The sequence below is a fragment of the Anguilla anguilla genome, chromosome 2 (genome assembly GCF_013347855.1).
Source record: "Anguilla anguilla isolate fAngAng1 chromosome 2, fAngAng1.pri, whole genome shotgun sequence".
NCBI classification, from domain to species: Eukaryota; Metazoa; Chordata; class Actinopteri; order Anguilliformes; family Anguillidae; genus Anguilla; species Anguilla anguilla.
In genome coordinates this window covers 12,061,844-12,081,477 of record NC_049202.1, presented here as the reverse complement: position 1 = coordinate 12,081,477, position 19,634 = coordinate 12,061,844, and the positions used below count along the sequence as shown (strand labels likewise).

The 19,634-nt window shown below is 40.6% G+C and overlaps 1 protein-coding gene across 1 annotated transcript in view; it reads right to left on the bottom strand.

Moving 5' to 3' along the window:
- Window positions 1-19,634, bottom strand: part of LOC118221560 (protein bicaudal C homolog 1-like) — a 70,486-nt gene that overhangs the window by 35,798 nt on the left and 15,054 nt on the right. The window contains exons 2-3 of the mRNA XM_035406754.1: window positions 14,179-14,225; window positions 85-154 (exon numbers count right to left, since the gene is read on the bottom strand). Coding sequence (XP_035262645.1) covers window positions 85-154; window positions 14,179-14,225 — 117 coding nt within the window. The remainder of the gene's footprint in view (window positions 1-84; window positions 155-14,178; window positions 14,226-19,634) is intronic.

Genomic DNA, 19,634 nt, shown 5'->3' with positions numbered 1-19,634 from the left:
GAGCACTGGCTCGCATACAGTATGCCACACACGCGTCTGACACAACTCAACCCAGATAAGAGAAACAGACGAGGCCTACTGTACCTTTTTTAGATTTGGCGCCTATCTTCAGTTTCGATGGCCACGCGATCTGTGTTTTGGTCTCATCCATGACCTGAAAGAAAGATGGAAAAAACAGCCGTTGCTTTCAGATGCAGGAAGAAGAAAACAAAAACGTGTCCGGATCGACATTTTGACACACAATCCTGGATCACCACTGTTGTGAGAGAAAAAGCCTCAGGACGTAGTGTGGCTGAAATGTGTGCAAAATCATAAATCCTACTCTGTTGAGGAATTTAAGCGCACCCACTGTCCCACACATGCCAAAAAAGGAGACAATGCAATTCAGTTGATAGTAAACATTCCCTTTGCTAAGTTTCAGCCATTGATAAAAAAGAGTAAATGCTGATGATATAATGAAAGAACTCAAATAATTAGTCACCCCACTGTTTTCATCAGCAGATTCCCATGGAGAAAATAATTATACTGTCAGAAATAAAAAATAATGTTTCCACCATTGTTTATGCTTGCCAGTTGTTCAGACTGAAGTGTACTTACTACATCTAGAAATGCTAATATGGATCTAATAATTTAATGGGAAAATTGAACAACAGTTCAGACACAATTTCAGCCTAGTTAGGTTTTTAATGGAAAAAGTCATGTAGCACTATGATATTGAGCAAGCAATGAAAAAAATACATTTGCTTAATTTATTATTTAAGTACTGTTAATGAAATGCAACATTCATATTCATATAGTACAAGTACTATATGAATATGAATACTTCATATAGTACTTGTACTGTAGAGGAGTTCTGCAAGAAAAACAAGAATAAGTAAAGCCAAACAAAATGTAAGATACAGATGATCTGCAGGAAAATAATTGATTTCATCCACTAAGATGCACATACACACATGCATGCCTGCGCATACACACACACACACAAATCTGAAGCCTAAATTAAGATCTGAATCAGGACACAGCACAACTGATTCACCAGTGTCCTGTTTCAGATCTTTATTTATCCATAATTGTACGTGACTTGCCGTGAAACCAGGCAAGCAAAATCTGTGACCCCAAGCAGCAACAGGCATTACTTTGGGATATAATCAAGGCAAAATCAATGCAGACTCTGTTTAAACATATTTGCCGCAGCTGCCTGCAATACTTTCTTCGCATTTAACAAAATTCCTTCACTTTTGTGCACATGCACCTTCCAGAGTCTTCAAGGTCCCCCTGTGCCATGTTGACTTTGGAAGGTACACCTGGTATAGTAATAAGTCCCTTTCAGGGGGAATTTTCATAAAGGCCTCCTTCTCCAAGGGACAGGATGCATGCCTCACAATCGAACCCAACGTGCTTAGTGTCCCATTACAGCTCCCTTTCAATCACCCCTTCTCCGTCAGCGTCCGGAATTATTAACCAGTCAGGCTCAGGAAAACCAAGTCCGTCAAAATTCACAGTCGGGGAGGCTACTCTGCACCGAATTAAATGCACCACAGCATCAAGCGCACATTAGCCGACCCGCTTATGGGTTTGCACCGAAAGGCAAACACTTCCCCGTGTCTGGAATGTAAAATTATTCAAAGGTCCCATTACCATCTAGGAAACATATGAGAAACGTCAAAGGTAATGAGTCCTGAAAAGTCTGATGAAGCTACTGAACATAAAGAGGAGCATGTGGTGGGGGTGGTGGTGTGGGGGGGGGGGGGGGGTTGTACGCAGTTGAGAATGTGCTACTCCGGGCCCCAGGAATAACAGCATGTTACACTTTAATGCTACATGTACTCTCGACAAAGTCGTGGAGCCGTCTCAACTTACGCTACTTCCTGTTCGCAGACAGGGGGATCAGGCAGGCCCAGCCCAGAGAAGCAAACACTTGCCATCTGGTTCGTTTTAGAGGTTCACTGCCTGGTCGTGTATAAAGGCTGCTATGTCAGAACGTCCCTCCCCATTTCCTTATTTGTATTAACGTCCTGTGGCAGTGGTTGCTTTGCTATCACGCACGCTGGAGGACGTAAATCTAGTCGGCCAGCATGCGGTCGGGGGGCTCGACTCAACGTCGAGTATTTCAGTCCCATGTGGTACCTTTCCTTCAGAGAGGTACTCCACTTAAGAGTAGAAATCCAGCTGTATAAATGGGCTACAGTCTGCCTGACATGTAAACAGTTTGAACGCATCTCATTCAATCTGCCAGCATAATGTACAGCATTAGAAATGCATCATTTAGCCATGCATACTGTGGTCACAATAGATCACAATTAAGAAGCAAATAACAATAATCACTACTATTGCTTTTGACTATATTTTAAGCTCTAAAGAAAGGAAAGAATCCACAAATGATAACAGCTAATAAATATTTACAACTGAATAAAATCTGTTCATAATAATGTCATGTAATTACATAAACAAGCAAAAATACAAATGCAATTATACAAAAGGGCAGAAAAAATAATTTTAAAATATTATGAAAATGATATTTTTAGTAATTATTGAAAAAATAATATATGCTTTTCTGAGATGTAGGAAAAACAGGCTGGGGGTTTAGGTTAACAGATGGAGCAGGGATTGAATGCTTAGTTTAGTTATTAGCTTTAGTAGTTCAACAATTTCATCAAATACAGGCAGTGGAAAGAATCTTATTTATTAAGTAGAGCAGATTGCAGCTGTAGTCTTCATTCAAACTGCAAGCTTTCCAAATAGGGCTTTCTTCCAATAACATCATATTGCAGATGACTCAAAATATCAAGGCAGTCATCTGGGGGGTGTTTACAAATGAGACATCCCTTAAAATCTGTACTGTGATCTTGTGATTACTGGGAGCACAATCTTCTTCACTGTATCTTAAGTAATAACGTAAAATAATGAAAGGAAAACATTTGGGTATCTGATCTTCAAACTAGAAGCCAAAATGACATCAACAATTAAAAGTGGACTGCCAATCAATCATGTATCACAGTCATACTGTATATGTAATGTTACTAAATGCATTTTGCATACTTAAAGTTTAGTTGCTTATATAACTGTGCAAGTGGTAAAACAGGGTGATTTCAAGTGAGGGTATTAACATTTTGAACACTACTACAACTGCTTCCATCCATTAAGCTAACCATTTTGGATGCTTAGTTTAAAAACCCTCAGTCAGGCATATTGTTGTAAGCAGGGGGTACACAACATGGCCTACATAACTGTTTCTACATTTCAGGCAAACTTCTGATCTTAATGACTTAATTGGCGCAATCATATTCAAAGCAATATTTATGATCATTACCCTGCAAACATTATACTCTGGCTTGAAGTAAGAGCAAACCAGCATTAGTCTATACAAACCTGCATTAGCCTATGCAATGGTTTTCTAAAAGTTAAGCCATACTAATTGGTAGGAACAAAAGCCAGCATACCTATTGGGCCTTCAGGAAGAAAGTTGTTCAGTTCCCCTGCATACACCAGACACCACATAATTTACTTTTACATTATGAATGACAGGCTCTTTAACTAATATTAAGGCAAATATTGAACAAACAGATTTACACTGATTTGCCTTTTCATTTTCAGAAGCTTGATGACCTACGATGAACTTCATGAACTGTACCCAGCTTTTTCAATAAAGAAATTTTGTCCTGGTTTCAAGTGCCGGGAATGATTTTTCATAAATTTGGACGTGTCTATGAGGTTAAGCAAACCTCAAATTCCCATGCACATTGTGTAAACTCACACACTACCACTGATCAACCTGAGCAAATGTATTCTGCAGCAGCAGTGTGTTCAAACCATGTGAAAACTTTGGCATGCCTCCTTTTATAAAAAGCTACAAGCTGTACAATGACATTTTCCAGAACTGAAATTCAGCACTTTATTGGGACCATTTTGCGTGCAGTTTTAAAGGAATTCATTACTCCCAAAAGTGCAAGTCTCGTGAGCGAATAGAGGTTGCTGTTTTTTGTCTGTGCCTCAATTTCTGACAAAAACAAATGTTTTAATCTGTAAAAAATGCACGAAAGGGGCCCTTTTCTATGCAGTACATCTAAATCACTCGGTTATTCGTGCACAGCTGCTACAGAAACGGCGTCCAGTTAAAACAATTGAACTTGAAACGCTTAGCCTACAAAATCCCAAACTACACAGTTCCTTTCTGGAAATGGGGGATTACGGACAATTCTGCCCAATTCTGAGATTTGGGCTGGTCTATAAACACAGCTCTGAAAACCACAATAATCAAGAGCTAGTTTCTCCAGCTGCAGGAGTTAATGGTCTTTCTCTGCACGCGTACCTGATGTTAGCGGGCTAGCGGCAGAGGTAACATCTGCGCGGCCCGCTGCTTTCTGCTGTCTCTTTAACCAGCAAGAGCCGATGCTGCCTCAGCAAACCGTCCTCTATTCCCAAATGCTCAACGGTCGGCAGCTCGCTTTCTCGGAAGATGAACATTTTTTGGAGGGCGGCCACAGACCTTTAAGCTAAACATTGTGGGGATTGCAGCCAGTCACAAATTTAAATGACGTGATCGAGGCTCTAACACAACTGAATATTCCCCTGATTTTAAAGTTCATCGCCGATTAGATCGGTGAAAAACCCCACTCTTGGTTTTACAACTTCACTTGATGATGACTTTGGCCAGTCTCCCGCTTCTTTGTGTCACACCCCCCCTCCCCCCCCACTCTTTATGAGAGTCCGTCTCTTCTGTAGCTGATGCTATTTTTGGCAGCACTACACCCATGTGAACGGCTTAAAAAAAGACCACACACGTCTTTATGGAAACAGTAGTCTTTTTTTTCTTTTATCTGAAAACAATTATCAAAAGGCTACAATAGTTACACACAATGGGCCACATATTAGGTTATTCTGTCCTGAACACACTGCTGATTCTCATCGCTTGAACTACAAACACTTTTACAGATTTATAATTGTTTTTGGTCCCGTGAATGCCCTGAATGATAGACCTACACAGTGATTGCCATTATTAGTTCACATGAGTACATTTTCTGAATGTCCCATCTCACCGAATTCTCATTGAAGCATGACTGCCTGCCAAAATGATGTGTTAGCTCAATTGGGAATTACTGCAATTAGCTGGACTTCACCATTAACCTGAAGGAACACAACAGAACCCAGTATTATCCGAGAACAGCCTTTTCTTCCAGACTTACTTGAGCTCCATCTTCACTGCCTGTACTAGTCTGCTCTTCTTCAAGTCTGCATGTCTATGCTAACTGGAAAATTGACATTCTGCCACTTTCAAGACCCCATTGAATTTCAAATTTCTATTTGTAGCAAAAAGTCTTGAGAGGTGATGCATTCATGACTACAGGGTCATCTATGTGGGCACGCAGCCCTGATACAAGCATACATTTTCATATTTATTCATGAAAAAGCCAAAATATCCAGTTTGCCTTAAACCACAAAGAAGCAGGTGATAAAGGTATTTCTAAAATGCCACAGTAGGGGGGACCTCGTGGTGCAGTCCATAGGGCGGCCTGATTTTCACACCATATACATACGCCCCCAAGTGCTCACTGCTTTTGTAATAATACAAACAAATCTTTTTTTTATTATGAAAAATAAAAGCCATAGTAAACTATTTTTATGAATGTGAAAATACTCTTGCAGTTTAAAGTAATGTTTAGTTCTATCTTCTATTAGCTCTTCCTATAACTCAACATTAAAACATACTATAAAAAACTATTGAATTGCAGTGAACTCAGTTTGGTGCCAATACTTTAATAGCAGCAGTACATTTAGTAACCTTGTGTAGAATTACTTATCCTGGCACCTCTGAGCTCTTCCTTCAGTAATCATATTCATCAAAAAGGTATTTCCAACAGACCTGGGTCAAATACATATTTGTTTTGGAGTCAAATACTTTTCTACGCATTACCGATCTTGTCTGGTGTATTGAAACCAATGAAATACTCTCAAAAGGTGCAAACCCTGCCTTCTGGTCATCTTAGCAGGCTCAATTACACCAGAGCAACAGAGCACAGAAAAGTATCTGAATCCAAAAGAAATACGCATTTGACCCAGGTCTGAATTCCAATGGATGTTACACCATTATCAATGTTTTATTGAGGACCTACAACTGCACCCTTATGTGGTCACAAAAATAATGATTTGAGATATTATATAGTTGTAAACATCAGCAGTGGTGCTGCTGGCCTAGTCATTTTAGGGGAAACACTGATCCTTCAAGAATCCTAGCATTTGCCGGTCTTCAGTGTCGACCACACCATAGATCTTCTAAGGAATTCCCCTTTCTTTTCCAGAAAGTAACATATCCCATGAAAACTTTCCATATAATAACAAGAGCTACCACTGTGTGGTTTCTAGCTCTTTCCAAGAGTTTGGTGAGACTTGGTATCTTTCTCTTCCACAGTGTTAAACTTCTGTCAAGAGAGAAGTAAAATGAGGTGGGAGAGATTTTTTTTGCTTGCTTATTGGCGAAATGTATCCCTTTCCTGCCCTATAAAAAATGTGATGCAGTGCCCCTACTGAACTACAGTTCCCAGAATGCAAATACACAACAGAAAATCAGGTAAAGCAAGCAGCACAATATTAAAAAACAATATTTAAAAATGGGACTGCAAAAAAGAGCAGAAATGAATAACCAGCTTTGTGTACATAGTGTCTAGGTCAGCAGTGACATAGCTAGACCACATTATACACCAACACAGGAATAACAATTAAATGCCCTGATCTTTGAACGCCATTAACTGCAAATTGATATATATATATATATATATGTGTGTGTGTATAGTAAGGGATGTAAGAAAAAATATTTAAAAAAAAAAAGATAATGCACTTAAAAAGGCCTCATAACAAGATAACAACAAAATCCTGGTCCAAATGCATTTTAGATTCACATTTACATTACAGCGACTTACACGATTTACAAAGCATTTATATTGCATCCATTTTTACAGCAGGATATATACTGAAGCAATGCAAGTACCTGTATTTAAGCACCTGTGACCTTAAAGTTACAAGACCAGGTCCTTACCCATTATAGTGCACTAGTTTTCTACAGCTATATTACCAAATTAATATTAAAGAATTATTTAATGAATATTAAAGAATTAACATTCGTGCAGAAGCTGTATTCATGCCTGCTTCCTGCCCTGCCAAAACCACCAAGGCTTCAACTGCTGATCCAGCAGGGGGCTGCTGAACTTGCAGCATCAAGAGACAGGCGACGCATTCGTTCAGATGGTATTTTACCCATTGCCAACACACTGACTCGCAAGCCTTATATTATATACACACACATTGGTGCTGCACCCTTTGGACATACAGCATTATGACATAGACACAGAGGGCGGAGCTATCCTAAGCAGACCGAAGAATACAAAAGAGCCTCTCAGTTTCTGATACCACCTCTATTTCCAGCCCAAGTGGTTTGGGAGGAAATGGCTCCAACCAAATCCACACAGGAAGCTGGGTCAAAATAATATGTTTTTTTTCTCCCTTTATCTTTGTTCCTAAAAAATGAAAATGAGTTTTTTTTTTAAAATGACTCACCTCTTGTACAAAGTCACGGACACCAGAAGAACCTCAAAAAGAATCAGTTGAGTCAACAATGCCTGAATAGAAAGAGCAGCTAAAACAAAAACAAAAAAAAGAGAACTTCACAGTAAAGCAGCCCAGGGGCATTGTGGGTACTGAACAGCCTTAAATCGCTCTGGATTATGAACAAGAGGCAACATATCCCTTCCTAATCCATTAAAGTAAAAAGGAGATAGGACACAATTCTGAGCCACATTTGGGATCCAAGTGAATGAAACCACAAGCTAGAATTGAATAGCCCTGGCACACACAGTACCTTCAATCACTTCTAGTAGTCTACAGGCGGAATCGATTTGCAGTTTGTAACCAAACTCAACATCACCAAACGGCTGTGTTCAGTGCTCATATTTTTCATGCAGTGTCAACTAGAGTATGAACAAGCAACTAGACTTTTACATTTGGGGAGGAGGGCAAAAACAATGCAAAGACAACTTGATACGATTCCTAAAAAAAAAAAAAAAATTAAGGTGCACAAATTAATATTAGTATTAAACAACTCAAAAGGTATAAATAACCTATTATTCTCTTGCAATCTGTCACTATTTGGTCAAGCCTCTCTGCAGCCAGCTGCCCTTCACTACAGCCCACGCCATATCCTTAGCCTTTATTATCAACAACACAGCTCTGAGGAGTTTGAGTTAATCACATTTAATTCCACAGATCATCTGGCAGGAATTCACATCCATTAATTTTAATGCCGTTACGTGCCCTTTCGATTAAAAACCCCTCAAATAAACGTAAAGTGATCTTAAGGTGCTTTCCATTTCTCTTTTCCAAACGACAAGGCGCCGTATTGTGCTCCAAAATTAAAGGAGCAGAATGCACTGGCTTCAACTCGCAGTACATCAGTGATCATATTTCTCCTTGGCATTGTTTACAGCACGGTTGGGCCAGGGGACGGGGGAGAGACAGGAGTGGCCTAACGCTAGAAGTATTCGCTGGGGCTTTCGGTTTGAAATTCTGGGACAGCGAGGAGGGGAAACACTGGATACGTCCGAGCACGGTAAAGGCACGGGAACGTACCGCTACTGTCAAAATAGGATTCCCACGGGGAGCGCCTGAGGGAAACAACCCCTCCTCTTGTGTTGGAGACGGCAGCGTACGAGTGCACGGGTCAAGAAATGACGCATCGACGCAGAGCTGTTCATTACGGCCCTCGACAGACGATAAACAGACAGTGAGTAAGAGAGGGAGAGAGAGAGAGAGGGGATACGAGTCATCTGAAGCACTGCCAAGCATACGTTATCGAGGAGAAAAGGAGCCTTCCCATACCATCCTCCACTCCGGTGACTAGGATGACGCTTTTAATCAGAGAAGCTCAAACGCATGTCTGCAACGTTCACGAAACATGCACTTTTAGTCAGAGAAGCTCAAACGCACGTCTGCAACGCTTACGAAACATGCTATCTATCATTGTTCTTCCCATGAGTCAGTGAGACCTCGGCGCTCCGCGCTGCGTCCAGTACGTGGGCGGGTAAACGAGGGAGTGGGTGGAGGAAATGATCCAAATATGTTTCCACGAATGCCGACTTCAAGCTTCTTCACAGAAATATTTTTTTAAAAATCCATCCCCGCAAAATGACTCGGGAGCTGTAATCTGAAGAGAAAGTGGAATGAACCTTGTCAGTTTGGCATTTCCATTTTCCAAACATCACAACAGGAGTGTCCGCCCTCCTTCTCAGCTTCTGCTAACGTTTCTGCCAGTATAACACTTATACATAGTTTGCTGCTTATAAGTCTCGAAGATGGAAATTTACCCATTTCATTTATGCTAAACACAGGCAGAGATGATAGGAAAGCGTTATACAACAGTGTATCACGTTAGCTGGCAATCAAACCTCTATCTAAATCAACAGGGAATTAATGAAGAAGGGCAGGAACACCCTACTTATTTTAACACCCATTTAATGTTTTCCATTTCTATTAATCTACCTTACAACCATGGTAGACAGGCAGAATGAGGTAAACATGGATTTTTCTACACTAGTTACAACCTCAAAATCAGTATGTATATATGAAATATTTGAGCACAACAAACATTATTTATGCATTATTTATATTACAGCCATTTACCAGAGTCCACAAAACACAAGAAGGCCTAATTTCCTACTGTTAACCCTTCTGTGAAAACAATCGATAATAACTTCTAAATTTCTTAAAATTGCATGATGAATACTTCAAGGAAAAGGGAATATATAAATAATTACACACTTGTGAGTTACATGTGTAATTATCCCATTAATAAAAGAAAAAGATTGTATCTAAACAATGACACAAAAGGATTTGAAAAAAACATGGCATGCATTAAACCTAGCTGAAAATCATTTACAAAACGCCTGGCATGGGGGGCAAAAATCTAATGAATTCAACATAAGAGCTGAGGAATTTTATTAAAATTTTTTCAAAAGAGCATAAACATTCTGTACAGCACGACTTAATGAAATATCTGCATTCCTCAAAGTATTTTAGTCTTACTGACCAAAAATGACTTCAGCTTTAATGTTGAAACATGGAGTTGTTTCCCCGAACCCTGTCTTACTGTAAACAGTCTTCAAAGCGGGTTTACTTCCTAATACCCATTGAACTTGTTTAATTAAAAACAATATTTTCAAGTTCTGATAAGATATACATGCCAAGCCAGCCTGTTAAGCAGTATTGCCCTTTTTTAATTAAGGACAACATTAATAAGAAATCCACCTGTCTTAACAGTAGATCTGCAATGAAAGGGGAGAAAAACAACTTTAACATACTGGAAGTTAAAATGGCCTTAACCAATACACAAAATTACATATTTCGGGAAATACAAGCTTCCCAGGCCAAGCACCAAAGTACTTTCATATATCATACTGTAGTGTATATACCACTGACAATTCTATTTGAGACTACGACCTATTTTTGGTTATGATCTGTTTTATGATTGATGAGTTAATTGTGTGTCAGTTTTATGAGCTTTATTCATCTATTCTTTCAAAATGGCCAGCTGGAGCAGTTCCTCATAAAATAACAAAGCAATGGACAATAAACCTTTATCTGGACTTGTGCTGTGAACTTCAGTAAGTATGTTCATGAATGATATAATTCCTCACTATTGTAAAGTTAAACTATTGTTCCTCACTGACTCTCTGGCCAAAAATCCCAGTCATGTTTCAGCTCATTTCAATGGCAAGTTTTCCTGAAGTCTTTCGTTGCATTATCATCGCAACAGTCTGGGCCCCTCTAAGCGCTCTGGGTTTCGGAGGGAAAGAGTGAGTGTCATCGAAACACACATGGCGACTCATCGAACACAACCCATCCCCCTAGTAGGCACTGCTAGGCACTCATCCCCCGAGTAGGCACTGCAACGTCATCCAAAGTCCTTATAACTACTGTTTTATCTGACTGAGAACAGATTCACATTTCTGTCCAAGTTGTGATATTGGTTGTTTGTGCCCACAGCAGTGTTAGGAATTGTCTACATTCACCCCACGGCAACTGTTGATGAAGGCACTCTCAACACACCTGTTTCACTCTCAACACTCTTGTTTCTGCTGTACTCATTAATGGCTGCTGTAAAGAAAAAAATTGTTTGAGCCTTACAAATATCATTTTGTTTACAAATGCCATTAATGAGCAATAATCGTACACGGTGCTAGTACCAAAGAGCTGTGGGAGAGCATTCAGGTCTGTCACCTGTGGTAAGTTCAGCACCATGTAGCATGTTTGGTCGAATGGCTGGTTCAAATGTTGTGCTCTGAATTGCACTGTGGTTGAGCTAGAAACAAATTCAAAGATGATTTAAGATTTCATCAGGCTCAGTTAATGTTTAGATCAGACAGTCTCTCTGGAAGACAAAATTAGTAAATACTTGACCACTCATCTAAATTCTTGTGTGCGTGCGTGCGTGTGTGTGTATGTGTGTCTGTGCACGTGTGCAATGTGCTTATGCGCTGCTTCATTAAGTTAGTTTTAGAAAAGCTTGTAAGAAATGCTGCACATGATTTATTAACATCTTAACTCTAGATTGTTGGACAGCTTAGGAAGTGCAGAAACAGCCAGAAGTCAAACTCACAAGTAAATTCTCATGTATTGCCAACTAAATAAAAATAATAGAATGACTTCCAAGTATATGCTTATAAAACTTCTCAATCTTAGACCGTAAACTCTGCCTATGTCGCTTTAGCAAATCTGCGCATAATGCTACATGCTGTTGAATATAGCGCTATTAGGGAGTATAAACTATACTAGCGTGCCATGTAGCATTCATGAGCAGCTTCACCACTGAAAAGATGATGAAAAACTGCAGCATCCCTTAGAGGAGGTTGTGGTGCTGGGGAACACCACAGGAGTATACAAACCCCAGGACGTACGGCCACATTACCAATGACCCTCACAATGAGACGCCCCAAAGTGAAACCACACAGAGGTTTACCATCATCCCCAGGGGGTCCATGTTAATCCCCTACACCACAGCCAAGCGCTCCTCCATTGTTTTGGCTATGCACGTTAGCGTTGTGCTATTGAGAGGGAGATGTTAGTCTTGCAAAATGACCATGGGCAAATCGTATTCAGCCCCATGTTTAGATTTGCTATACAACGACAATAATGCTTTGCTTCAATCACTCACACCTACACCAACCCCTACAACCTTCAACTTCAACCTTCCGCAACTGTGAATCCTGCTTTTTCCCCCCCCACTATACTCAATTCTTACTGGACAGATATAAAAAAATGAATTCATTGTACAATATAGCACAGTTTCAGCACCTCAGGAAACAGGTGCATAGGCCGGAATAATCAATTTCAGATGAACAAATATACATTCCTGAATTTATTCATCCACCAAACTGTTTGGTTTCTCTCCTGTGGAGCAGCCTCAAATATGGACTTCATCTCAGACCTTCGTGTAAAGACAGACATCTTTGACAAAGGATGAATTACACCATTGTGTAGCTTTCTGAAGTGACCAAGATGTAAAATAGGAACGCCTTACATACTCCTACGTTTAAAAACCTGGCACATCTTGATTTGATTGAATATGCATGTCATTTTTGAACTAGATCTTTTTTCTCGGTGCATTAAATAATGTACATACACGTGCCTCTCAGTCTCTGTTTGACTGGTCACCGAACCAGATGACTGATTGCCTTTTAATTCATCGCTTGCCATTCGTTGGAAACAGGCTGCTGCCAAAAGACACAGGAGAACAAAAATCAAGTCTCGAGTCTTTATTTATTTATTTTCATATCGAAAGCGCGATCGCTTTCACATCTGTAATGGACCGTTACCTTGTAAGTATTGCCCATACAAATGGCCGGGAACGTCAAGTAAATTGTAAATTATCGATGGGTGCTGGTTACCACATTTTCAAACATCTAATGCGCTCAAGGAGCCCGTTTAAATAAACTATTCTTTTACTATGCATGCATGTCCGTGTCTGGGGGTGGGGGGGTTTGGGGGGGGTGACCCAGTTTTACCAGTCATTGCAAGGCCTTTTCAAACATAACTGGCCGAAACGTGCCATTTCTCTGCGCTACTTAGCACATTCTTCGCTTTCATCATTTACTCATTTAAGGAACCATTTATAATTCTACGGGGTAAGTTGGGAAAGGATTTATTTTCAAAGCCGGGATTGACATTCCGGTGCTTTAATACCATCTCGCCCCGGCTCAGTTAAAACATCGAGAGGGTGACCGTAACCTCAGATATGGACCCGGCACAGCAGCAAGGAGGCTCTCTCAATACAGAGGTTTATTTTCTCTCACGTCAGATTTTTACACAGACGGCAATAAGTTTGGCTATGTGTAGGAATTTTATTTTCCTGCGATAAGTGGCACCCGGCTCTTTGAAAACGTATTTATTTTGAGGACTTCTCCTCTCGCCCCTTCCAGGAGGGGCCGTTTTCTCCCTGGCGGGGGGGGGGGGGGGGGGGGGGGGGGGGCATCTGATGTCCGCTTCAACGGTCGGGGCCCGTCTCTCAGTATCTGAGCCCCGCCTGGATGCCCGCGCTCACTGGGGGATATTTTTCTACGCTGCGCCAATTAGGCTGGCAAAGTGCCTCACTGAAAAGCCTTTGTCAAACCCCGGAGAGGGAGGAACCTTAAAAAAAACACACACAGTGAAATTTGCTTTCCTTGGCTCGCTCAGAAAGGACAGGAGAGCTGGCGTTCGTGCTCCTCCGCACAGGTGTTTGGTTGAAGCCCAGTGGAGTCGGCTGGGATAGTGAAAGCACCTTCTTTACGGCTGTAACACATCCTTGGCTCAGGACAGCCTCAGGTCACTGCTGGATCATACTTACCTTCACCTCCATTTCCTGATGATAGCAATCACCCCTTCCCAACGATCAATGACGAGCAACAAAAAAAAAAAAAAACCTCAAATTATGCCCTAGTACCCTAAACGCCATGTCTCTGAAGTCATGTCTACATGCAGCCAGCATCTTCATGTCTCAATTTCAAACATTTGAGAGCTTACCTGTGTCTTGTTTATCAATAAAGACATGTAAATGCATTATCGTGGGTCAAGTTATTGGCCTGCTTTGTACTAGCAGAGGTAGGGGTGCCCAAACAGTCCTGACTGTAGGAGAAGAATGTGTTATTTTTCTCTTACCTTCTGAAAGAAATCCTCCCCTCCATTGATCCTCCCTTCCGTGGCAGCTGCAGAGAGAACAAAAACACTCTTAACAAATCAGGGCCTAATTACCAAAATTACACAGGTTGGCCTAAAATACTTCTGAATGAGCCTGAATGACGGTGGCAGGAAATAGCATCATAATTACACTTTCCATGGAGAGATAAACAAATTACGCTTAGCATATCCCTATCCAAATAAACCACGGCGGAGAACGATCACGTTGAACAAAAAATATTTTTATTAGGACTATATTAGTTCAGTTACAAGCCATTAACCACCAGTCTCTTTTTGTCTACAATAGCGTCCATTGTTCTTTTTGGACAACCAACACCCCGTGGCGCATAACGATTATTAAATCAGTTTGTGAATTTGTGAAGTGAAGGTAAATTAAATGCTTTGTTTTTTCACTTGTGTAATTGAGTCAGTCAGCTCCCTTGCTTGGGACTGCCTTAAGCGCATCCTTTTAATTTCTGAAATGCAATTAGGCCTTCCACTTTTCACGCTGGATGAAAATGAGCTCTCTATCACTCCCGACAACCATCAAGTCTTAGGAGAGGGCTTGGCATAATAGAGATTTTCCAAATGCCAATATCTCTCCAGCAGATAAGGATCAAAATCTAAAAATATACATTCTTTTGCATTACCTCTCCAATCCCGCAGGTGTACCGTACTAAGTGGCCGGATCAGGCCAACACCAATAGCAACATACAACACTGGTGCAACAGTACTAAAATTGTAAGGAAAGAAACTTAATTCTGGTTTAGTTCATTGGATTTATTTACTTGTTTTGAAGCAATTTGCTATTTGCGAAGGAGTGGGCAGAAAGGCACCCAAAGGAGTTTGTAGCCTACTGAGAAGCAAAAAACATTCAAATATCCTCTATTTTAGATGCTAAAAAAATGCTAACTTTTTTTTCAGTAGGCTACAATTTTGGTGATCAATGAACTAACCAAAATTAGTTGGCGAAGAACACCTTTGTTAGTGGCAAATCAAAGGACAATTTGATCCTGAATAAGACAGAGGATGCAGTATAATTAAGCACAGAAAATTAGGAACCCAACTTTTAATAGTCAGAATAAAGGAATCTGTATAGGCTACCAGGCTCAGTTCAGTGTTGCATCTAAATACACTACAGTAACTTCTCTTCCACTGTTGTCTGCTCCTCACCCATCAGCAAGAACCATACCAGCTAGACCCCACAGCTGAAGTCACTGTGTGCAGTTTCCATAGGCCAAGACACAAAGCAGAGCGCAGCACTGTGGAGTACTGACCTCTTAAGCATTAGGGATTCTACTGAGACATTTAACAAATAATATGGAGCTCATTAAACCACGTCAGCCAATATGAAATCCTAGAATTAGAGACTCCACTGTCTCCAGGCAGACTGCTGGGAAAATTAATTTTCAACAGTGAAATATGACTTCTCTTTTCAGTTCATATCGTTAGTAAGCTCTCTTTTCGGCCACAACATCATTACAAATAAGCCCTCATTCTTGGCAGCAGGTCACTTTCAATACCATAAAAACATTTAAATACTTATAAAGAGAAAGCCATCATTTTGTGGGTTATATCTCAATACCAGCAGAAAACACCAAACCCACTCAATACCAATTAATTATACAACCAAAATCTGCATGGAAAAAGAAAATGGCTGTGTACATCTTTCTTATTTCCTTTATATAAGCTTGCAATAAGACAACAGAGTAAAACTGAGGTCTAGGATTCAGAAAAAAGTATTTGCTGTTAGAGCCGTGGTACAGTGACAGTAAAATAACATTGCCACAACATAACAGCAGCATTGTGAAAACTCTTGTGTGGTAGCTGGTTAAGACTTCAGCAAAAGCACTTTCTAAAGACAACATGTGGGGAAGCACAGCAAATAGTCACATAATGATTTAGAAATACAAAAACATCTCTTTTTTTGCCATAATTAACCCATATTCAATACATGCCATTGAATTTGATACTTATCTTAACCATAGCTTGCACACATGCTAATAATTACACCCCCACACATAGACGTCTGCAGCTGGTGAGAAACCTAGGAAGAATGTGGCTCGTAACTTCCAGATCAGCCGAAATAAAATTTGCACATTTACAAATAGTTTCTCATTTGGTACATAGGAAAAAAAGTCAGTTGAAGGAGGGGATGCGGCAAAACAAGCACACAAATAAGGCTTCAACTCCGAAAAACAACGAGAAACACTCTATGTTATCAATGCACTTCGGCCACGACACAGGGGGTCTGAAAGTGGCTCTCGTGTTATCAGTTTGAGCAAAAGCAGGTGGAGGAGATTTAGTGATGAGGCAGAGAAGAGTTTAACATCCACTGGAAGTTCTCCGTTCAGAAAAAAGAAACTCCATGGAAACACCTTCCATTCACCATCTCGGCCATTTCTCAGTCCCACACACAGACTCTGCTAAGGCAGTAAATCCACGTGTAACGCCCAGTGTCTGGAATACTATGTCTTTGAAATGTCACAGTGCCCACCACCAAGCGGGCTACACCCTTTCATATATATTTTGTTTTAATCTTGACAGTAAAGTGCCCATTTACTTGATATCCATGGACCTTGGTATAATAACGGGGGCAATTCCAATGCTACAACAACACAGGCCAGAGCAGAGAAACTGTTTTCCTCTCATGATTTCCTGAAAAGTTTCTGGAAAGATCGGAACAAGGTATGCATTTCATAAAACCATTCAGGAAATATTTCCAAGGCAATGAAGCATGAAACTCGAGAAACTCATGAAGCTTGAGAAAGGGGAAAGAGACAGAAAAAAAGTCAAACGGTATCTGGAATAACCAGAAGTCCTGAGATCTAAGTTAAAACCTTAGATTTATTTAAATTACAAATAACAGTTGCTAGTGTTATTACCCAGTAACTGCCTTGCACATTCAGAATGGGTACAGGGTTAGAACAGATACACATCATTACAGTCTTACAATAATGTTCATTGTACACCATATACGCAAGATTGAAACAATGTAAAAATTATAAACAGAGCTGGCAATGTGATAAAATAGAAAATGCCTCAGAACACAGCATCCTATAAGGCTACCCTTGTTTTGTAAGGTATTTTCCAAAACACCTTCAGAAATTATAGGACTGTTACAATTAGGACCATGGCAGTCACTGCATCTCCTCACAGCTCTCTACACACTGATAAAAATCTTAAAGGATCATTAACATCAACAAGATTTGATAGATTGAATAAACTGGTGAATTGCACACATTTTAATTCACATAACAGTATTATTAGCCCTATAATAACTATGAGTTCAACATACAGTACCAAGCTTTTTCATTATTTTTCAAGAAAGAATTCTCCCCAATGTTGGAGAAACCACCCAATGCAGGGATAAAAATGCACATTATTACAGTTTCCTGAAAAGGCCAGTTTATCATTTATAACTTAATATATTCAGTTTAAGTGCTTTTAAGTTGGACAAGTTAATTTGCCATTGCTTTTCTGAACAGTTGAGGTATCTTAATCAGTGTTTGCCCACGTACCGCACTAACAAGTGCAAGTGCTAAACACTGATTACGATTGCCTAAAAGGCAGCTGTGTGATGGAAAACTTCACTCAGACCTGTACATGATGCCATAAATCCAAAACAATGCGTAATATATTGCCCATGCCTTGCTCCTTCATACCTCCTCACCATGCTGTTAAATAAGTCCTCAAGGCCTTCCTGTGGGACAGCATCCCCCGCCAAGCTTTCAGCAGTCTACATCTTCTCAGGGTTCGCTCCCGCATTTGAATTTTTAGGTCCACCTTTTAGGTTTTTCTTAAGACAGGTAACTGAGCCCAGGTTTCAGCCAGCAGAATTTTCAGACCTGCTGTTCCATGCCTTTGCATCAGTTAACATGTTCCAAAATGCCCTGCTCCATACTATTCACCCAGTGCAAGCCCTAAAAACTGGAGGTAAAAACACCAACTGTGGAGCTCTGCGCTTGCAACTGAAAACTACAAATCTGTATAAACCGGTGTTTGTGCTTGCAAGGGGCTTTTTGGGTCCTACAGGTTCCATAAAAAAGATTAATTCATACCAGGAAAACATTTATACATTGTGGATACCGCAAGATAAAGTGAAGGCATTTATGAAAATAGCCCAATATTCATATAAAGCAATCTATCCCGGACACTGACTGCATTAATTTGCAGTCATGCTGGAAGTGTGTGCCCGAAAGACACATTATCAGGGAAAATGCACTTCTTCTGGGCTAATGAAGTCTGCTTTCCACCATACCAAAACACCTTAAGTCCAGAGACCTGCATCCAAACTCAAATAAAGAATGAACCTCATAGCAATGCATATATGCTTATAACATTACATTATGGATGCACAATTCAACCTTGCAGCCTTAAAAACAGCCAAACTACATTATTTAAAAATGGACAGTCAGAAGGATCCTATGAAGCACAGCAGAGTGAAAGGTCAAAAGTCGTATTAGCAAACTTGTTTTGGCTCTCAGGTACATAGGCTGGTGACTTGCTCCTGTGAAAAGCAGGCAGCTAGCACATGTCTACCAGCGTAGTTAAACATTCTCGGACCTCAGCAAAGTGTAATCAGAGTTCACACTAGCATCTTAGAAAATGGCTCTGGATGAATCAATTTGAGATGGAGTCATGCCTAATGAAACCACCAGCCTGATAAAGGGAAATTCCAGGCATACTAGTTACAGATAAAATAATTATTCGGCCAAAGTTCTGTTAAACATCTGTTTTTCTTTTTTGGCTAAATGAATGGCATGCACTGTACACTGTAGAATGTTATTGTTATGCAAGTATCAGGGAGTTTATCCACAGACGTTATCAAGCTAAACCCACAGTGCTTAACATAGTGCACAACTTGTAACAAAAAAACACAATGTACAAAAGAGGGACACACAAACACCGGAAGGGTCAGGAGGAGGCAGTAGGCGGAGAGAAGAATAGAACCGCACTCAGGACAGGACCTCTATCCCCCCCGGCAAATCGCGGAAGATCCTAAACGGCCAAAATTAAGGACCACAAGCAGCCGGGAGAGTCAGAAAACAGCGAGCAGCTGGCGCTGCTGCCCCATAGCTCAGACCACTGTGCCAATCTCGCATGTCTGGCTGGCTGTCTAGCACAGGACCAAACTGCAGGTAACCACGGCACCAAGGCTTTCACCATTAAATTAGATCAGATTCATGGAGGCTACAGGGCTGTGGGTCCGCAGAGGAGCAGGTCTGGAGGTGTCAGGACAGTTGGGGGGGGGGGGGCGAGTTGGAGCTCTACCTGGATAAGGGACAAACACATCATCATCGAGCACAGAATTCTGCTCACAAGGTGGTTTAGAGGATACACAAAGCTCACATACTTTCATAGTCAGAACACGGCTCTGCAATTTAGACTGCCATTAAAAACGCATTGCGACTAGCATGGTTTCCTCTGCCAAACTC